The sequence below is a fragment of the Nannobrachium achirus genome (genome assembly GCF_963921795.1).
Source record: "Nannobrachium achirus genome assembly, chromosome: 16".
Taxonomy (NCBI): Eukaryota; Metazoa; Chordata; class Actinopteri; order Myctophiformes; family Myctophidae; genus Nannobrachium; species Nannobrachium achirus.
This window is the reverse complement of record NC_137823.1, coordinates 17,410,346-17,427,312: the sequence shown is the minus strand read 5'-3', so window position 1 is coordinate 17,427,312 and position 16,967 is coordinate 17,410,346. Positions and strand designations below refer to the sequence as shown.

At 41.9% G+C, this 16,967-nt stretch overlaps 1 protein-coding gene across 1 annotated transcript in view; it reads right to left on the bottom strand.

The window, feature by feature from the left end:
• Positions 1–16,967, bottom strand: part of akap7 (A-kinase anchoring protein 7) — a 131,007-nt gene that overhangs the window by 80,773 nt on the left and 33,267 nt on the right. Inside the window, exons 8-9 of the mRNA XM_080744621.1 lie at positions 16,566–16,612; positions 15,976–16,076 (exon numbers count right to left, since the gene is read on the bottom strand). Of these exons, the coding sequence (XP_080600747.1) occupies positions 15,976–16,076; positions 16,566–16,612 (148 nt within the window). The remainder of the gene's footprint in view (positions 1–15,975; positions 16,077–16,565; positions 16,613–16,967) is intronic.

Sequence of the window (16,967 nt, the reverse complement as noted above, 5' to 3'; positions counted from 1 at the left end):
TTCGTTGTCTCGTTCAGGAACGAGACAACTCCTTTTGGCATGGTGACCCCTAGTGGCCTTAACTCGTTACTGAACGAGTTTGGCACCCAAGTTGTTAAGCAAAACATCCGAGTACTTCTTCTATCTGTGATATACAACAGTAGTCATACTGTGATGTTCAGCCATGGGCCTGTGTCTTCAAGATATGATATAAAACAACAGTAGTAGTCATGCTGTGATGTTTAGCTAGGCCTACGGCTTCTATATGTGATATAAAACAACAGTAGCCATACTGTGATCTTTAGCTATAGGCCTATGGCTTCTAACATGTGACATACAACAGAGATAAGTTGTACAGCTGCCCATAAATGAAACGGCTCCATTAAGACTGTTTACATCGCCTTTGTTCAAACACCAAGGCGCCATTAACACGGCTTGCAGGCTTGTGTCGTATCTACCATTGTGTAACGAGAGAGAGACAGAGAGAAAGAGGGAAGAATTCTAGCCTCGATTTAATACATGAGAACAACATAATGAGTCATGTGAGACTCACTAGCCGAGCGCACGCACATGCACGCACCCACACACCCACACACCCACACACACACACACACACACACACACACACACACACACACACACACACACACACACAGTTCGGTAACATCACGTTCCAAGACATCACTCTTGTATTTCTTGTGTGTGTCTGTCTGTGTGTCTGTCTGTCTGTCTGTCTGTCTGTCTGTCTGTCTGTCTGTCTGTGTGTGTCTGTGTCTGTGTGTCTGTCCGTCTGTCTGTCTGTGTGCGTGCGTGCGTGCGTGCGTGCGTGCGTGCGTGCTTTCCAGTGACCTACATGTGAGTGGTGTTGTGTCCGTCAGTGTAAATAGGAGTGGACAGACGCCGCTGAAATTGTCTTGTTTAAGATGATTTCCTACGACATCTCTGCCTCAGCACATACACAACACTGCTAGAGAGACGGGGGGGGGGGGGGGTAGAGAGAGACGCGCGCACACACCCGCAGAGCCTGAGAGAGATTTATGTCAAAGGTCAAATGTGATGATTCACAGTTCGTTGACAGCTCAGTCTCAAAATAATTTGTGCCAAGGGCCAAGATTTATGTTCAAAATGTTTGCTTAAAGGAGCTATAATCAACTTGTTCTTGAAAAACCGACGCTAGAATAAAAATAATGTCAAAAATGTTTTATTACATATATGTGTTTCTATTCAAAAATGAATGTGTCAAATAATGATAATATAATCATTTTGGCCTTTGTCAGGCTGACTTATATCCTTCTTCTATTCTTTTATATGGATTGATGAGGGATGTAAACAAAGTCAGCCTGACGATGGCCAAAATGATTATTTTATCATTATTTTACGCTTTTTGTGGTCATTTTTTTTAATAGAAACACTTATATATGAAGCTTAATCTTTTTTATAAAACATTTTTTTGAAAACATTATTTTTATTTTAGCGTCCGTTTTTCAAGAAAAAAGTTGACTATAGCTCCTTTAAAGAATTCTAATAATGATGTGATTGTGATGTTATGTAATTATGAGTTGAAAACGCCTGCATTAGAGGATCAGCCCAGGTTAGAAGGTTTTTGGGGATAGAGCAAGAGAGGCGAGGTTGAGATGGTTTGGGCTGAGATGAGCAGAGGTGGAAAAAGTACTCACATTTTATACTTAAATAAAAGTATAAATACTGCACTGTAGATATACTCCGGTACAAGTAAATGTCCAGAATTCAAAATGTACTTGAGTAAATGTATGAAAGTATTGACATCGAAATGTACTTAAAGTACCAAAAGTAAAAGTACTAAATGTTTGAAAATAGAAGATCTACAAGCTCACAACGCGTCACGATGTGACGCGTTGTGAGCTTGTAGATCTGCTATTTTCAAATAGCCAAGGTATAAAATAGGGCTAAAGTGGGTTAATGTGTGTTTTATAATATTATAGTTTACAACTGCAAAGCAACTAGTAACTAAAGTTTTCAAATAAATGTAGCGGAGTAAAAGTACAACATTTTGATCCGAGATGTAGTGGAGTAGAAGTATTGGATATTGGAAATTGGAAATACTCAAGTAAAGTACAAATACCTAAAAATGTAGTACATTTACAGAACAAGTACATTACTTAGGTAAATGTACTTAGTTACCACCACTGGAGATGAGGGGCTCATAGGGAGAAGGATGCTGAAGATGTTAACTGCTAGGTAAGAGGAGAAGAGGAGGTTTATGGATGCGGTGAGAGAGGACATGCATGTGGGCCGGAGTGGACCGAGGAAGATGCACAGAACAGAAGCAGACGGAAACATCAGCGTTGATTTAATCGACAAAATATCAACATTTGATTTCATTGACAAAAGTGTTTTTGGTGGTGGGACTTGATGGCGTTGTAATACCTGATTTTACACTTGGTTGTGTGCTGAAAATAGCCGATCTACAAGCTCACTGCGACGCGTTGTGAGCTATATTATGTGAGCTAGTTGTGAGCTAGATCTGCTAATTTCAGAGTGCAACACCCGAGCGCAACCAAACAGAAAATTACTCATCTTTTATTTCTACTGGATTTCTTCTCCACTAGTCCCTCCGTAACATTTTAGTTCAGTTTTGACGAAATTGTCAAAAATATTTAGTCATTGTGGCTGCAGTTTTTATTTAGCTTTTATTCGTTTTTTGTCAGTGAAAAAGTCGGCGAAAATAAATTATCGTAGTTTTAGTCGACGAAATCAACACTGAAAGTCGCTTTGGATTAAAAGTGTCTGCTAAATGCCTAAACTGTAAACTGTAACTTAGACATTATGATCTTCTGTGGCGACCGCGATGGGACATGGCCATAGAAAGAAGGTGTTGATTTAAAGGTAGTTGCTCTGTCTGTATGTGCAGTATATCTACATCAGGGGTGGGCAACTTTGATGATGGCGAGGGCCACTATATTTCCACCTTCACTCCAGAGAGCCACATTGCATATTGCTACGTCTTACTTTGTCATTCTAGTATCTTATACAAAAGAAGCAAAAATAGCAGATCTACAAGCTTCAAAACGCATCGCAGCGTGATGCGTTTTGAGCTTGTAGATCGGCTATTTTTGCTATTTTTGCTTTTTATTTTTGTTATTGTGGGCTCGAGCACACTTTAGATATTGTCATTATTTCTATACTAGGCAGGCATATCAAGTTCTCCTCAAAACTTGGGCACCTTTCTACTCCTACATACTTAGACAGAAAATGAAAATAAAAACATCAATGTGTTCAGCTTACTGTGGCGACGTGTGCTATTACTTTTTACAGCAATCGGCCAAATGGTGGCGCTGTAGGAAGCCTTCGAAAGTGCGAAATTTGAACAGGTACTGTATAGCTCATGCTCTGTTTGAGGTACAGCCATGAAACCTGTATATACGTATGCATCTCCTCATGCCGAACAACTTTTACCCTCTGACTTTTGACCTCTGACCTTTAGATCTCGCCAGTTGCCCATGTATGATCTACATGTACCGAGGTCACTGGGAACAGTGCAGGGACACACACGACGATTTGTAGTCCTTGTGTTCCATCGGACATCCTTCTCCTGTCACAACAGCAGCTCACAAATCTTCCCGCTGTGTTTGCACGCTGTCGCACTCCAGCAGATACGGGAGTTGTTTGTCATTAGTCATGTTTTCAATCTCTCATTGGGTGATTGCAATCTGTGGGAAGTATCACTCTCTCTCCGGATCATTCCATGATGGATGATTACTGTCTGCTCTCTCTTTCTCTCTCTGGCTCTCTCCCCGTCCAGAGGATTGTTGTGCTAGGATTGGTTCTCCGGATTAATGTCAGATTGACATTGTAACATGGTAGTAATAACCCCAGAGTGGCGGAGCGGCCGGGCGACCGGCCCGTTCCGGACAGAGGCTGAGGATAATCACCCGGGCAACAACTGAACTGTGCAAACATCACCAGCAAATGCAATCTGAAAGTACACTGGATTCACCTGCCTAGCGAGCACTCTGTCAGTCTGACATCCATCTGACACTGATATCCTACAGTAGCTAGCTGTCAGCAGTGGTGTGAAGTAACTAAGAACATTACTGCACTGCACTTCAAGGACAACTTTGTTTTTTTACAACAAGGGTTCATATTTTAGATTGTAATTAGATTAAAGAAAAAGTGAGTGTTGAAATGTTTTCATTTGCTTCGTTCTATTGTTTTATCGCGTTTACCGTGCTAAAATGTGGGGCATGCGTACGCATGGGGGCATGCGTACAAGTGGCTAAATGTGTCTTTTTTAGACACAATAAGCTCGCAGTTTCTTTATTGCTATTTACAGTAACACTTCTAGCCCCCATAAGTCACATCCAACCATGAAAGGTTGCGTTGTATCTTGGGAATGGGCTTATTCTGTGTAAAAAGACATATTTAGCCACTTGTACGCATGCCCCAAAACACTGAAATAAGAATCTCTAAAACAATAGAAAGAAGTAAATTAAATACTTTTAACAAAAACATTTTTTATATTCTTTAGTTACAATCTAAAATATGAACCCTTGTTGTAAAAAACTAAAGTTGTCCTTTAGGTACAATGTTGAGGTAGTTGTACTTTACTTGAGTATTTCCAATAATACTTTTACTACTCCACTACATCTCGGATCCAAATATAGTTCTTTTATTCCACTACATCTCGGATCCAAATATAGTACTTTTACTCCACTACAAGTATTTGAAAACTTTAGATACTAGTTACTTGGCAGATATAAATTGTAATATTATGAAACATTGATAAAACAATTTAGACCTATTTCATACCTTGGCCATTTGAAAATGGCGACACATCATCATTCCAAAATAGCCGATCGACTGGCTCAAAACGTGGTGCATAACAAGGCATGATCTACAAGCACTGTGAGGTTGCAGATCGGCTACCAAACAAGCTTGCACTGTGAGCTTGTACATCTGCTATGTTTTGAATAGCCGACATACAAATTGACAAAGTGCTTAAAATGATTGTGATGGTGTAATAAACGCATCAACTGACACGTATTCAGTAATCAATTCATCTGCCTGTGCCAGGGTTTTTTTTCTTACCCACGGAACGTACCATATGTGACCAGGATGTAAACAAAAGACACGTGGAGGGGTGGTCTATCGTATTTTCATTCACACAGGAAAAAAATAAATCACACTTAAGTGTTAATTTCATTAAGTGCAAAGCTTGGCCAATGTGACGCTGGGCGTACAACAAACGTTGGACAAACGGACAAATCCAGATGTTGGAGCATAGCTATTTCCAGGACCAAGAATTTGTCTCTGCGGTCATCCGTTCTTTAGTCAGGGTCTGTGGGAAAAGAGTTGAACATACTGTCCACCAACCTCCCAGGCTACAGCTGTAGTGTGCCTTTGTGTGGAGGGAAACGTGATGGGGGCGGCTCTGTCCACACAAACAAACCTGCCTGTAAATGGTAAATGGTGCAATTATATGGCACCTTTATCCAAGGTGCTTTACAATGATTCGCATTACATTCACCCAGGGTTCGGCAACCCAAAATGTTAAAAGAGCCATATTGGACCAAAAAAAAACAAAACAAATCTGTCTGGAGCCGCAAAAAAATATAAAAGCCTTGTATATCGTCGTTGTCGGGTGGAAACCTTGTATGTCCAAAACTTGATTTTGTATTTATCATTTAAAAAAATAACTAAACAAGTGAAAACAGCCGATCTACAAGCACACAACGCCTCGCACCGCGAGGCGTTGTGTGCTTGTAGATCTGCTGTTTTCACTACTTTTGTGTGTCAGTCTTGTATGATGAAGCAGGGCTTTACTTTGCGAGAAAAAAAAACATACACATTTGAAACTTGGAGATACAAGGTTTCTGCCTGACAGTGACGATAAAAAAATCGTTAAAACAAAAAATACATTTTTTTCCCCCCATCTTTTTCCATTTTCATACATTTTTGAATAAGCTCCAGGGAGCCACTGGGGTGGCGCTAAAGAGCCGCATGCGGCTCTAGAGCCATGGGTTGCTGACCCATGCATTCACCCATTCACATAGCCTACTGTACACACACATTCATACACTGATGGCAGAGGAAACCATGCAAGGCACCAACCTGCTCATCGGGAGCAAATAGGGCTTCAGAGTCTTGCTCAAGGACACTTCGACTCCAACTCTGGGGAGCCCGGGATCAAACTGGGAACCTTCTGGTCCCAAGTGTCCTCCTGAGTCACTGCCCCCTCACCTGTGTGCGTGTGTGTCTCTCTCTGTGTGTGTGTGTGTGTGTGTGTGTGTGTGTGTGTGTGTGTGTGTGTGAATCATCCCCTGTGACACCTCCTGAGACCATCAGTCTAGCCTGCATCGATCTGCTGTCAACACCATATGCACTTGTGTGTATGTGTGCTGCGTCTGTGCATGCATGTGTGCATGTGTGTGTGTGTGTGTGTGTGTGTGTGTGTGTGTGTGTGTGTGTGTGTGTGTGTGTGTGTGTGTGCGTGTGTATTTCCCAGCGTGTGCATTCCTCCGCGGGTTCCATTTCAAGGTCAAAGATGCACAGAATATGTGTATGTGTGTGTGTGTGTGTGTGTGTGTGTGTGTGTGTGTGTGTGTGTGTGTGTGTGTGTGTGTGTGTGTGTGTGTGTGTGTGTGTGTGTGTGTGTGTGTGTGTGTGGAGAGGGAGGAGACAGCTAGGGACGAGGGGAGAGGATATTTATCTCTGTCATGTTTGCACGGCGGGTGTGTTAGGCTGGTGCTCTGGTATCAACATGCACACGCACGTGCACACACACACGCACGCACACGCACACACACACACACACACACACACACACACACACACACACACACACACACACACACTTGGAATATATTCACCCACCACTAACATTGGAATATATTCACCCACCACTAACATTGGAATAGATTCAGCCACCACTAACATTGCGTAGGTGCATCCCTGAGCCTGATTTAACCCTACTGTAGTTGCCTACCAGTGTAGAGTGCTGGAAATAGCAGATCTATGAGCTATTATAAAACAGCCTTTAGGTTCTAGTTTGGTCACTTGTGGGCATGTCTAGATGATGACTAATCTCACAGCACATTATCCACAAATTTGAATACCTATATACTGTATATAAGACCTCATAATTATGTCCAAACACAAAAAGTTAATACTTGGAGATAAGAGGTTTATACAGTACATCTTATAATAATCTAATCTTTCAGGGTAAAAAAAACTTGGCAGAGTCATTCTCAGTGCTCATGGGATTAACGCTAAAACAAAATCTCACAGCTGTAACATGTCCTAAATCTGCGATTTATGAACACAGCGTGAAACAGGCACCCCCTACCACCCACACACTAGCACATGTGTTTCATAATCTATTAGCACAGTTCTGTAAGCAGCGCTGAAGTGCTGATAATCAGGGTAAAAGCACACCGTCCAGTGCAATATTGGGATTATACAACAATGAACTGATGAACAAAAACAAAAAAACAGGTAGCTCAATTTCATGTTAATTATATTCAATAGAAATTAATATTTTTTTTAAATACCAGATTTAGCTACTATGTCCCTGAACTTCCCATGAAAACAGCTGATTTTTCTATGGCTATGTCATCCAATCAGATTGCTTAGTTGGAACTACCTGCTGTTGTACTGTACCCACCTCTTTCCGCGGGAATTTACTGGAGAATTCTTTGCACCACACTTCCGGTTAACAGCAGACATACAAGCTCACGGCGCGTCGCAGATGCAACCGTTGTGAGCTTGTAGATCACACTCGGCTGCGGCGCCGGAAGCTCCGTGCAACTTCTGCGCAATGCACGATGGGACGTTGGAAAGTTGTGGATAATTCTCTTTAAAAAATCTACATGCTTACAACAAGTCGCAGCGTTACGTGTTGTAAGCATGTAAGCCTATTTTCTGGTACACAACACACCCATAACACACCCATAGAATACATGCCCACTTCTACAGAATACAAATGACTGAAATCAGGCATGTGCACTGCACATAGACATCAAATGTGGCTTGAGCCCCTGCCCCTTTTACCCGTCTGTAAAAAGTGCCCTCTCCTCCAGACCATGAATGCAGTTTTCACTATGGTGAAAGAAATGCAAACGCCCTCTTGCCATGCCATACCTGAAGGCAGCATTCAAGAGAGCTGCCTTGTCCAAACTCTCCTGAACATCTTATGTTGAAAGAATTGCCCTCTCTGTGTAGAAATCCACGTCCTTACGCCACATCTCCAGCATTGACTTAATTATGCTTAGTTCAGTGTGGTATCAAGCACCGAAAATATCCAACCTCCAAGCTCACAACGCGTCGCAGTTCGACGCGTTGTGAGCTTGGAGGTTGGCTATTTTCCGTATTTTCTCCAAAAGCCCCGTTTGGAAATTTCAGACCCTGCCTCTCTAACACTCTCTGCACTGAACTGAAATCAGTGGCGGCGACAGAGAACCATAATCCATGCGTGTGTGAGTGAACCAAACAGACAGAAGTGCAATCCTCCAGCAGCAGCAGATTATGTATTCACATGGTGATGTGAACGTTCCCTCTCTGCTTTTCACACCTGCTCAATCTGAGGCCTTATGGAAACAGAACAACTCTCCAAAAAAGCATTTCAACAAGTATGACATCTCCCCTCTCTCTCTCTCTGTGACTCACACTCTCACGCACACACGCGCACACACACTAGACAGCCCAATGATCCACAAAACGTGTTGACAGCACAGATCCACCCACACCGACAAGCTCAGCTTGACAGGACGCACGCACGCACGCACGCACGCACGCACGCACACACGCACACACGCACACACGCACACACACACATTTTTGGTAAATGCTTGGGGGACGTGTGTGTGTGTGTGTGTGTGCGTGTGTGTGTGTGTGTGTGTGTGTGTGTGTGTGTGTGTGTGTGTGTGTGTGTGTGTGTGTGTGTGTGTGTGTGTGTGTGTGTGTGTGTGTGTGTGTGTGTGTATGTGTGTGTGTGTGTGTGTGTGTGTGTGCGTGCGTGCGTGCGTGCGTGCGTGTGTGTGTGCGTGTTACACTTAGTGTAGTGTAACACATCACATGAGAGATGCTGTCAGGTTTTTCTCTGCTTCAGGGCTGCGTTGCTGATCATGACATTTTGCTTGGCGATTTAATTTCCCATACAAATAATTGCGATTAAATTGTGCTTTACCATTGAACATTTGGAACAAACCGTAATGAATACAATTGTTTTATTCTGTTTGACTTTTAGGCTTTCTAAACAAAAGTTGCATAGGGCAGATATGACAAATGACTTGAACATGTAATGATTGCTTTCAAAAACCTTTTAAAAACAGTGGAACTTCGCTATACCGTTGTGAGCTTGTAGATCTGCGATTTTCACTTTCATAAAAATAAAAAGGAACTGTTCTGGAGATACAGTACAAGGTTTCCAATTATGAGACGTCAACACACACACACACACACACACACACACACACACACACACACACACACACACACACACACACACACACACACACACACACACACACACACACACACACACACACACACACACACACACACACACACACACACACATCCAGAGCGACTTACAATAAGCAAGGTAACACGCACGCACACAAAAACTAATCCTTTAACCCACAAGGTTTTTTTATTAGGCCTAATACCGTTTCCATGGAAATAAAACAGAATTAAAAGATATCTTTGTGTGTCAGAGGGGAATAATAGTGACGAGGACCTAAAGCCATCATCATGGCCATGTTCTTCCTTTCACCACACATCATTATGTATTCATGTAAATGAGATGTGATTCATTCATACCATGTTGTAAGATTTTTGACATTTTCATGTCAAGGACGCATATTGGCATTCGTTCAGCTGCAAGCTCACAGTGTGTTGCAGAACGGCTATTTTCACCACCTTGTATGCACTTAGAGCGTGATGACGCGACACGTTATGAGCTTGTAGATCGCCTATTTTCAAATGGCCTTAGATACAAAATAGGGCTAAAGTGGTTAATGAATGTTTTATAATGCTATAATTTATATTGGCAAAGAAACTAGTATCACTAAAGTTTTCAAATACATTTAGTGGAGTAAAAGTACAATATTCTCCTCTGAGATGTAGTGGATGTAAAAGTAATGAAAACTGGAAATACTCGAGTAAAGTACAAATACCTCAAAATTGTAAAGTAAAAAGTGCAGTACTTAAGTAAATGTGCTTAGTTACTTCACACCAGAGCAGAATAGAGAATAACATCCAGCCTGTATGTGAGCTCACAGCACCCTCTAGTGGTTCAACCACGCAAGCTACCTGTAGCCCTTCTTGCCACTAACCTGAGGCCCATTCTACAATGTCTTGTTTTCTGAGAAACAATGAAAACCTTTTATGTCCAAAGCCGTTCGTTTTGCAATTATCATTTAAAAAATGATTAAACTACTGAAAACAGCCGATCTACAAGCACACAACGCCTCGCGCCGCGAGGCGTTGTGTGCTTGTAGATCTGCTGTTTTCACTACTTTTGTGCGACGGCCTTGTATGATGAAGCAGGGCTTTACTTTGCGAAAGAACGTACACATTTGAAACTTGGAGATACGAGGTTTCCACCCGACAACGACGACGATGTGTGTGTGTGTGTGTGTGTGTGTGTGTGTGTGTGTGTGTGTGTGTGTGTGTGTGTGTGTGTGTGTGTGTGTCCAAAGATTTGCACAAGATACAAAAAAAAGGTAGTATTGAGTATTATTGCATGCGTTTGACATGGCAGTGAAATGCTTGTGTAGCACTGACTAACATCGATTGTTTGGACACTTTTGTTTGGCACTGCATTGATTAGTTGTGCTTTAAGTATTGCTGTCTGTGCTGTGATGTGACACTTATGAGCATTGACTGCTTTCTCGACAATTTATGTATGTTTTCTTCTATTTGTATTTTGTGTATCTTTGTGTATATGTTCTTTTTTCGTGCCTTGCTTTTTTCACTTTACAGAACAGTACTTTTTGTTTTATTATTTTTCATACTTTCGTAAACTTTGTAACCTTAAACTGCTGTGCTGCCTCTGGGCGAATGATTTCCCCCTTGGGATAATAAAAGTATCTATCTATAATAGGGATGGGACGATACGCAATATTATCGTTTATCGTGATAAAAAAAAACACTCACGATAATCGTATCGTGGAGATTTAATTTATCATGATATCGTCCTCCGTCATGCACTGGGATCAATTCACCTTTGCTGAGCTGCATGTCCAGTACCATTTAAACCCTCTATTGGTAAAAGGTACTTATAATATACCTACTTGATAGTATTTTTTTCACTCTCTATCAAATGTCTTTGCCAAAAAATAGCCGATCTACAAGCTCCTTGTAGATCTGCTATTTTTGGGCAAATGTTCCGCCCCAGGATAACGAATTTTGATTATCGCGATAATATCGTAAATCGCGATTTCTTTTGTCACAATAATCGTGATATCAAATTTACATATCGTCCCATCCCTAATCTATAATTGATGCTATAAGAGACTGACCACCAGACCTGGCTACTATTGCAGACACACCTTGGTCATTGTGTTCCCATCTTTTGTTTCTTAGGTTTGTTCTTTCATGACCACAACTGAACATCTAAGGATTAACTTATACTATTATTTCTTATCCGTGCGATCATTTGGTTGACTATTATGAGTTATCGTTCTTGTTTTGTCTAGCTTTGTCGCCGTTGTATGTTACAGTTTGCATTTGCAACTAACTTGCTTTGGTTTAAAAATATGTGTTATAGTTAATGCAATGTCGCTATATGCTATAAATAATACTGCAAAAAAAAGAGTTGTAGCCACACACACTCTCTCTCCCACACCCACACACACACACACACACACACACACACACACACACACACACACACACACACACACACACACACACACACACACACACACACACACAGAGGCCAATGTTACCACCAGCACACGCCTGGTGGTTGGGGTAAGGATTCTCTGAACTCAATCCCTTGTCGTGTCAAAACAAAGATGTGACTTACGAGTGTTATGTCCAGGGGGTTTCTTGTACATCAAAGACCATCCATTAAAAGATGAAAATCCACTGGCTTCCTTTGTCTCTTTTTTACATAATATCAAGGGTCTTCAACAGGGGGTCTGGGACCCCTAGGGGGTCCTCAGAGTTACTACAGGGGCTCCTCCAAATCTTTGAGCGATAGAATTTGTTTCTCATTTTATTATATTAACCACTTGAATCCTAGCGTCCATATTCTGAGAACTTTAGCCAAAAATAGCAGATCTACAAGCTCTGCGCGAGGCGGTGTGAGCTTGTAGATCGGCAGACTAAGTACAGAGTGAAAGGTAGTTAAATATCTGAAAAAAAACAAATTGACATGAATCCGAAATACAGAGATGAGTGTGCTGTCAACATGAAAAAAATTAAACTATATGAAATCTATGAGAAGGTTGAGAATGGGGGGTCCCGGCTTCATATCTCTCTCTCTCTCTCTCTCTCTCTCTCTCTCTCTCTCTCTCTCTCTCTCTCTCTCTCTCTCTCTCTCTCTCTCTCTCTCTCTCTCTCTCTCTCTCTCTCTCTCTCTCTCTCTCTCTCTCTCTCTCTCTCTCTCTCTCTCTCTCTCTCTCTCTCTCTCTAAAATAAGGGGTCCTTGGCCTGAAATCGTAGAAGACTCCTGACATGTAGTGTTTTGTATTTATCGATGGCATTATTGTGTTAATTTTTGATGCTATGATGATGAATTGAATACAAAGGACCACAATGAAACCAAGTCCCACACACAAGGACTCTTTTGTGTTATCCTTTTATCCTTGATGTCTGACTGTACCTCGTTTTGTTTTACGTTTCTGACTCAATAAAGCATTCAATCAATCAAAGTCATGTCCAGGGGGTGTACTTGCATATCATGTGACATACTGTACTAGCATCATGTCTGTGGTGTGTGTGTGTGTGTGTGTGTGTGTGTGTGTGTGTGTGTGTGTGTGTGTGTGTGTGTGTGTGTGTGTGGGGGGGGGGGGGGGGGGAGTAATTGTGCTGCCTCACGCTACAGAAACAGGTGATAGGCTCCTGACATCCTCCTGGGCTACTTGGCTCAAGGCTGCTTACTTACGTAATACTTACATTGACTGAATACTGTTTTAGCAGTTTTCCCCCCATGAAAAGCACAGGAAAATTACAGTTCAATACAGGGTCTGTTAGGACGATTTAAACCCCAAGAAAGCTTGTGACTTGTTTCCATTGGGGTCCTTTTGTACTCAATTCATAACATAGAACACATATACATGTATGGCATAACACACTCGGACATACAGTGCGCAGCAAACCCACATACATACACATAATGAGACACACTCACTCACTCACACATACAATACATTACACACATCCACAGGCTCACATTACATACACCATAATGAGATATAAAACGGTGCCATGGCATTGGTCCGAAGGTTCATTAGTCCGAAGGTTCATTAGTGCAAATGTGTTAAGAATACTATGCCTAACTCTAACCCTAACCTCAGTAACCCTAACTAAATTTGGACTAATGAACCTTCGGACTAATGAAACTTCTGACTTATGGGTCTCCTATAAAACACGCTTATACATACATACATTACACACAGCCAAATGCTCAGATACAACATAATGAGATTCAGAAGAGCATAAGGCTCTTTGAGAAGGAGCATCTCTCTGGGGACTGATGATGATGGACAGGAATAGAGCAGCATATAAATAGAATAGAATCCATACCGCCATAAATAGAACAAAACGGTCGCCGGCGGGCGGAAAACCTTGCACGTGCAAAACCGTTCCTTGTTTATTACCGTTTTAAAATAGTGAAAATAGCCGATCAACAAGCTCACAACGCGTCGCGATGCGACGCGTTGTGAGCTTGTAGATCTGCTATTTTCACTAGTTCTGTGCGACAGTCTTGTATGATGAAGTCGGGCGTTCATTTACAGAAAAAAACTGAAAAAGTTGAAATGTGGAGATACGAGGTTTCTGCACAACAGTAACGACAACGCGAGACAGAGATACCGTCTGCCTTTCCCAGCTTTCCTCCACAAATAGGTAGGGTTGGGTTCAGGACCGGGGTGATACGACCTCCAATCGATATCAGGATCATTTAACACCTTTGTCTCGATTGCGAATAACGGTACGATAAAATGGTGAAAATAGCAGGGCTTAAGTGGTTAATATCAGACATATATTAGAATCTATTTGTGCGGAGAAAAATAAATGTAACAACATTTTCACACAGAACAAGCTTCAATCAATAAAACTACAAGAGCGGGATTAATTCTAAAGGTTCTAAGGTTCAAAATTCTTTGTATAACACACCCTATGCTCTCACAAGACAGTGTGCCCTGGAGCTGATCGATCAGACTACACAATGAACATGAAAAATATTAAAGCTTTGTGAATAGATAAAAAATGTTGTCCAATGTTTATGGTAGGGCAGTGGTTCCCAAAGTGGATTTCAGGGACTCTCTAGGTTCCTTCATGGGGGTCTAAATTGACCCTTACAGGTCTGTAACTCTGACAGTGTGCAAATGGAACCAAATGAACCCTAACGGGTCCATTTGGTTCCTTTCGCACACTGTCGGAGTTAAGGGGAGACGGTCAAAGTTTGAGCATCACTGCAGTAGAATACATTACATGTATGTTGACACATGTCATGTTGTAACTTGTGCTGCTCTTCAATTGGGTCATTTAAATCCTGTGTGTGTCTTGTTTGATCCAACCTTTGACACAACCTTGTTTATTCTTCGACACAAATTTAGACCAGATCCAGGGTAGAACAGGAAAGTTACATATAATGCAGCTTTAACATTGCAAAAGGGAACAATACGGATGCAGCTAAAGCCAGTCATTCACGAAAAGCATCCCTTCACACTCCGAGTTATTAGCTTGCTGCTAAGACTATTCAACCCCCGGGACAGTTTCACAGGACCTGCCCGCTCATTGACAATTCATTACCAGACCATGTGTGAAAATGTACGCAGTGAGCAGTTTACCAAAGCCTTCTGTATGAAGAGCTTTAACGTGTGTAGACCAGTTCCTTACAGTAGGTCATATTCAAAACAACAGCTGTGACATTAGAAACAAACTCTACAGTATTACTCGTATTGCTTCCAAGATCATCAGACTTCCCACACCCACACTTGCTGATATGAACAATAAAGCCATCACACGCTTAGCACTCTCAATACTAAATGACACTGATCATCCCCTGTATCGCTACTTCCACCTCATGCCTTCGTGGCGAAGATACAAACCCTGAAGTGGGACAAGGTTGGTTTTAGCAGGAGTTTTGTCCCCTCAGCCATCGCTGCACTAAACAAACTGCCTCGCCCACCTCGATAAGATAGTTTTCTGTGCACAGTGGGGACCTCATGAAAGTACGATGAGTGATTTTCCACGACCAGTGCAAAGCATCAGCAATCGGTGGAATTCTTATTCAACATAAGAGTGCTTCATCGAATCTCGACACACACGCACGTGTGCTCGCACGCACACTCGCACAGATGAGTTACAGACCCATATAGGGCTGTCACGATTATGGCATTATACGTTGATTAATTTGTCACTCAAACAATTGCGATTAACGAATTAATTGTCTTTTGTCTTTCACAATTACATTTCTGTTTGCCTTTTATGCTTTGAAGTTGCACATGGCAGATATGACACATAACCTAAATACACAAAGATACAAAGACATATTTGAAAACTTTACACTTAAAAAAGAACATTGATAGCGGAAATAGCCGATCTACAAGCTTACAACTCGTCACGATGCGACACGTTGTGAGCTTGTAGATCTGCTATTTCCACAATTCTTTTCAACATGGAAACGATTACGACGATTATGACGAAATAATTGCGATCATGTCAAATAATTGCGATTAGGCGATTATGTCATAATTGTGACAGCCCTATAGACCCATAACTTCTCAAGGACCCCCGGGGAGGGTCTCCGGACCCCCGGGTCAGAGAACCAGATGGACTCACCGAGCTGCAGGGAGGTCTCGGTGTGGTAGTATCCATTCTCCTGCTTCTTCTTCAACATGGAGCACAGGTCCAGCTTCTCCACCGGCTGCTCTCCAAAACACCTGCCAGCACAACACAACACTCTGTGTGTGAGGCAGAGAGAGGGTGGGAGAGATGGAGAGGGAGAGAGGGAGAGAGGGAGAGAGGGAGAGAGAGAGAGAGAGAGAGAGGGAATGGGAGAGAGAAAGAGAGAGAGAGAGAGGGAGAGAGAGAAAGAAATAGACCCTCCAGAAAAATGTGATTATGCGATCGCATAATTTCCTGCATAATCAGCCAAATGCCGCAGATTATGCGGGGGTCACATTTTGCATGTCACATATTTCGCGACTTTTTCCACGTATTCCGCAACTTTCAGCATAAAATTACAAAAAATGTTGCATATTTCATCGCAAAATCAATGATTTCCCCCGCATAATCAATGACTTTATTTTGCATAATCAATGATTTTAGTTCGCATAATCAAGGATTTTTGCCCGCGTTTTTTCTGGAGGGTCTAGAAAGATAAAGAGAAAGAGAGAGCAGAGAGAGAGAGAGAGAGAGAGACATCCTACCTGTCAGTATAGCTGGAGTATAAGGCTGGATCCACACGCTTTAAACCCTGAACGAGGAGAGCGAGAGAGAGAGAGAGACAGAGAGAGAGAGAGAGAGAGAGAGAGAGGGGGGGGGGGGGGGGGAGAGAGAGAGGGAGGAGTAGAGTGACAGACAAGGACATATGAGAAGAGGACAAAGGGACAACACAGTAATGTAGTTATTGGAACATTTGTTTCGATCAAATTTTTATGTCCAATGTTTAGCAGCCATTGTTGTACTATGTTGTCACTGTGCTGCAGAAAGCAGAGATGTCCAAAAACGTTACTTTTCAGCAGATAGAAAAAGTAACCGGTATTCCAATATAGTCACAATGTTAATTATTTCATTGGTTTAATATGTATACATTAAACTAGACCAGGTCA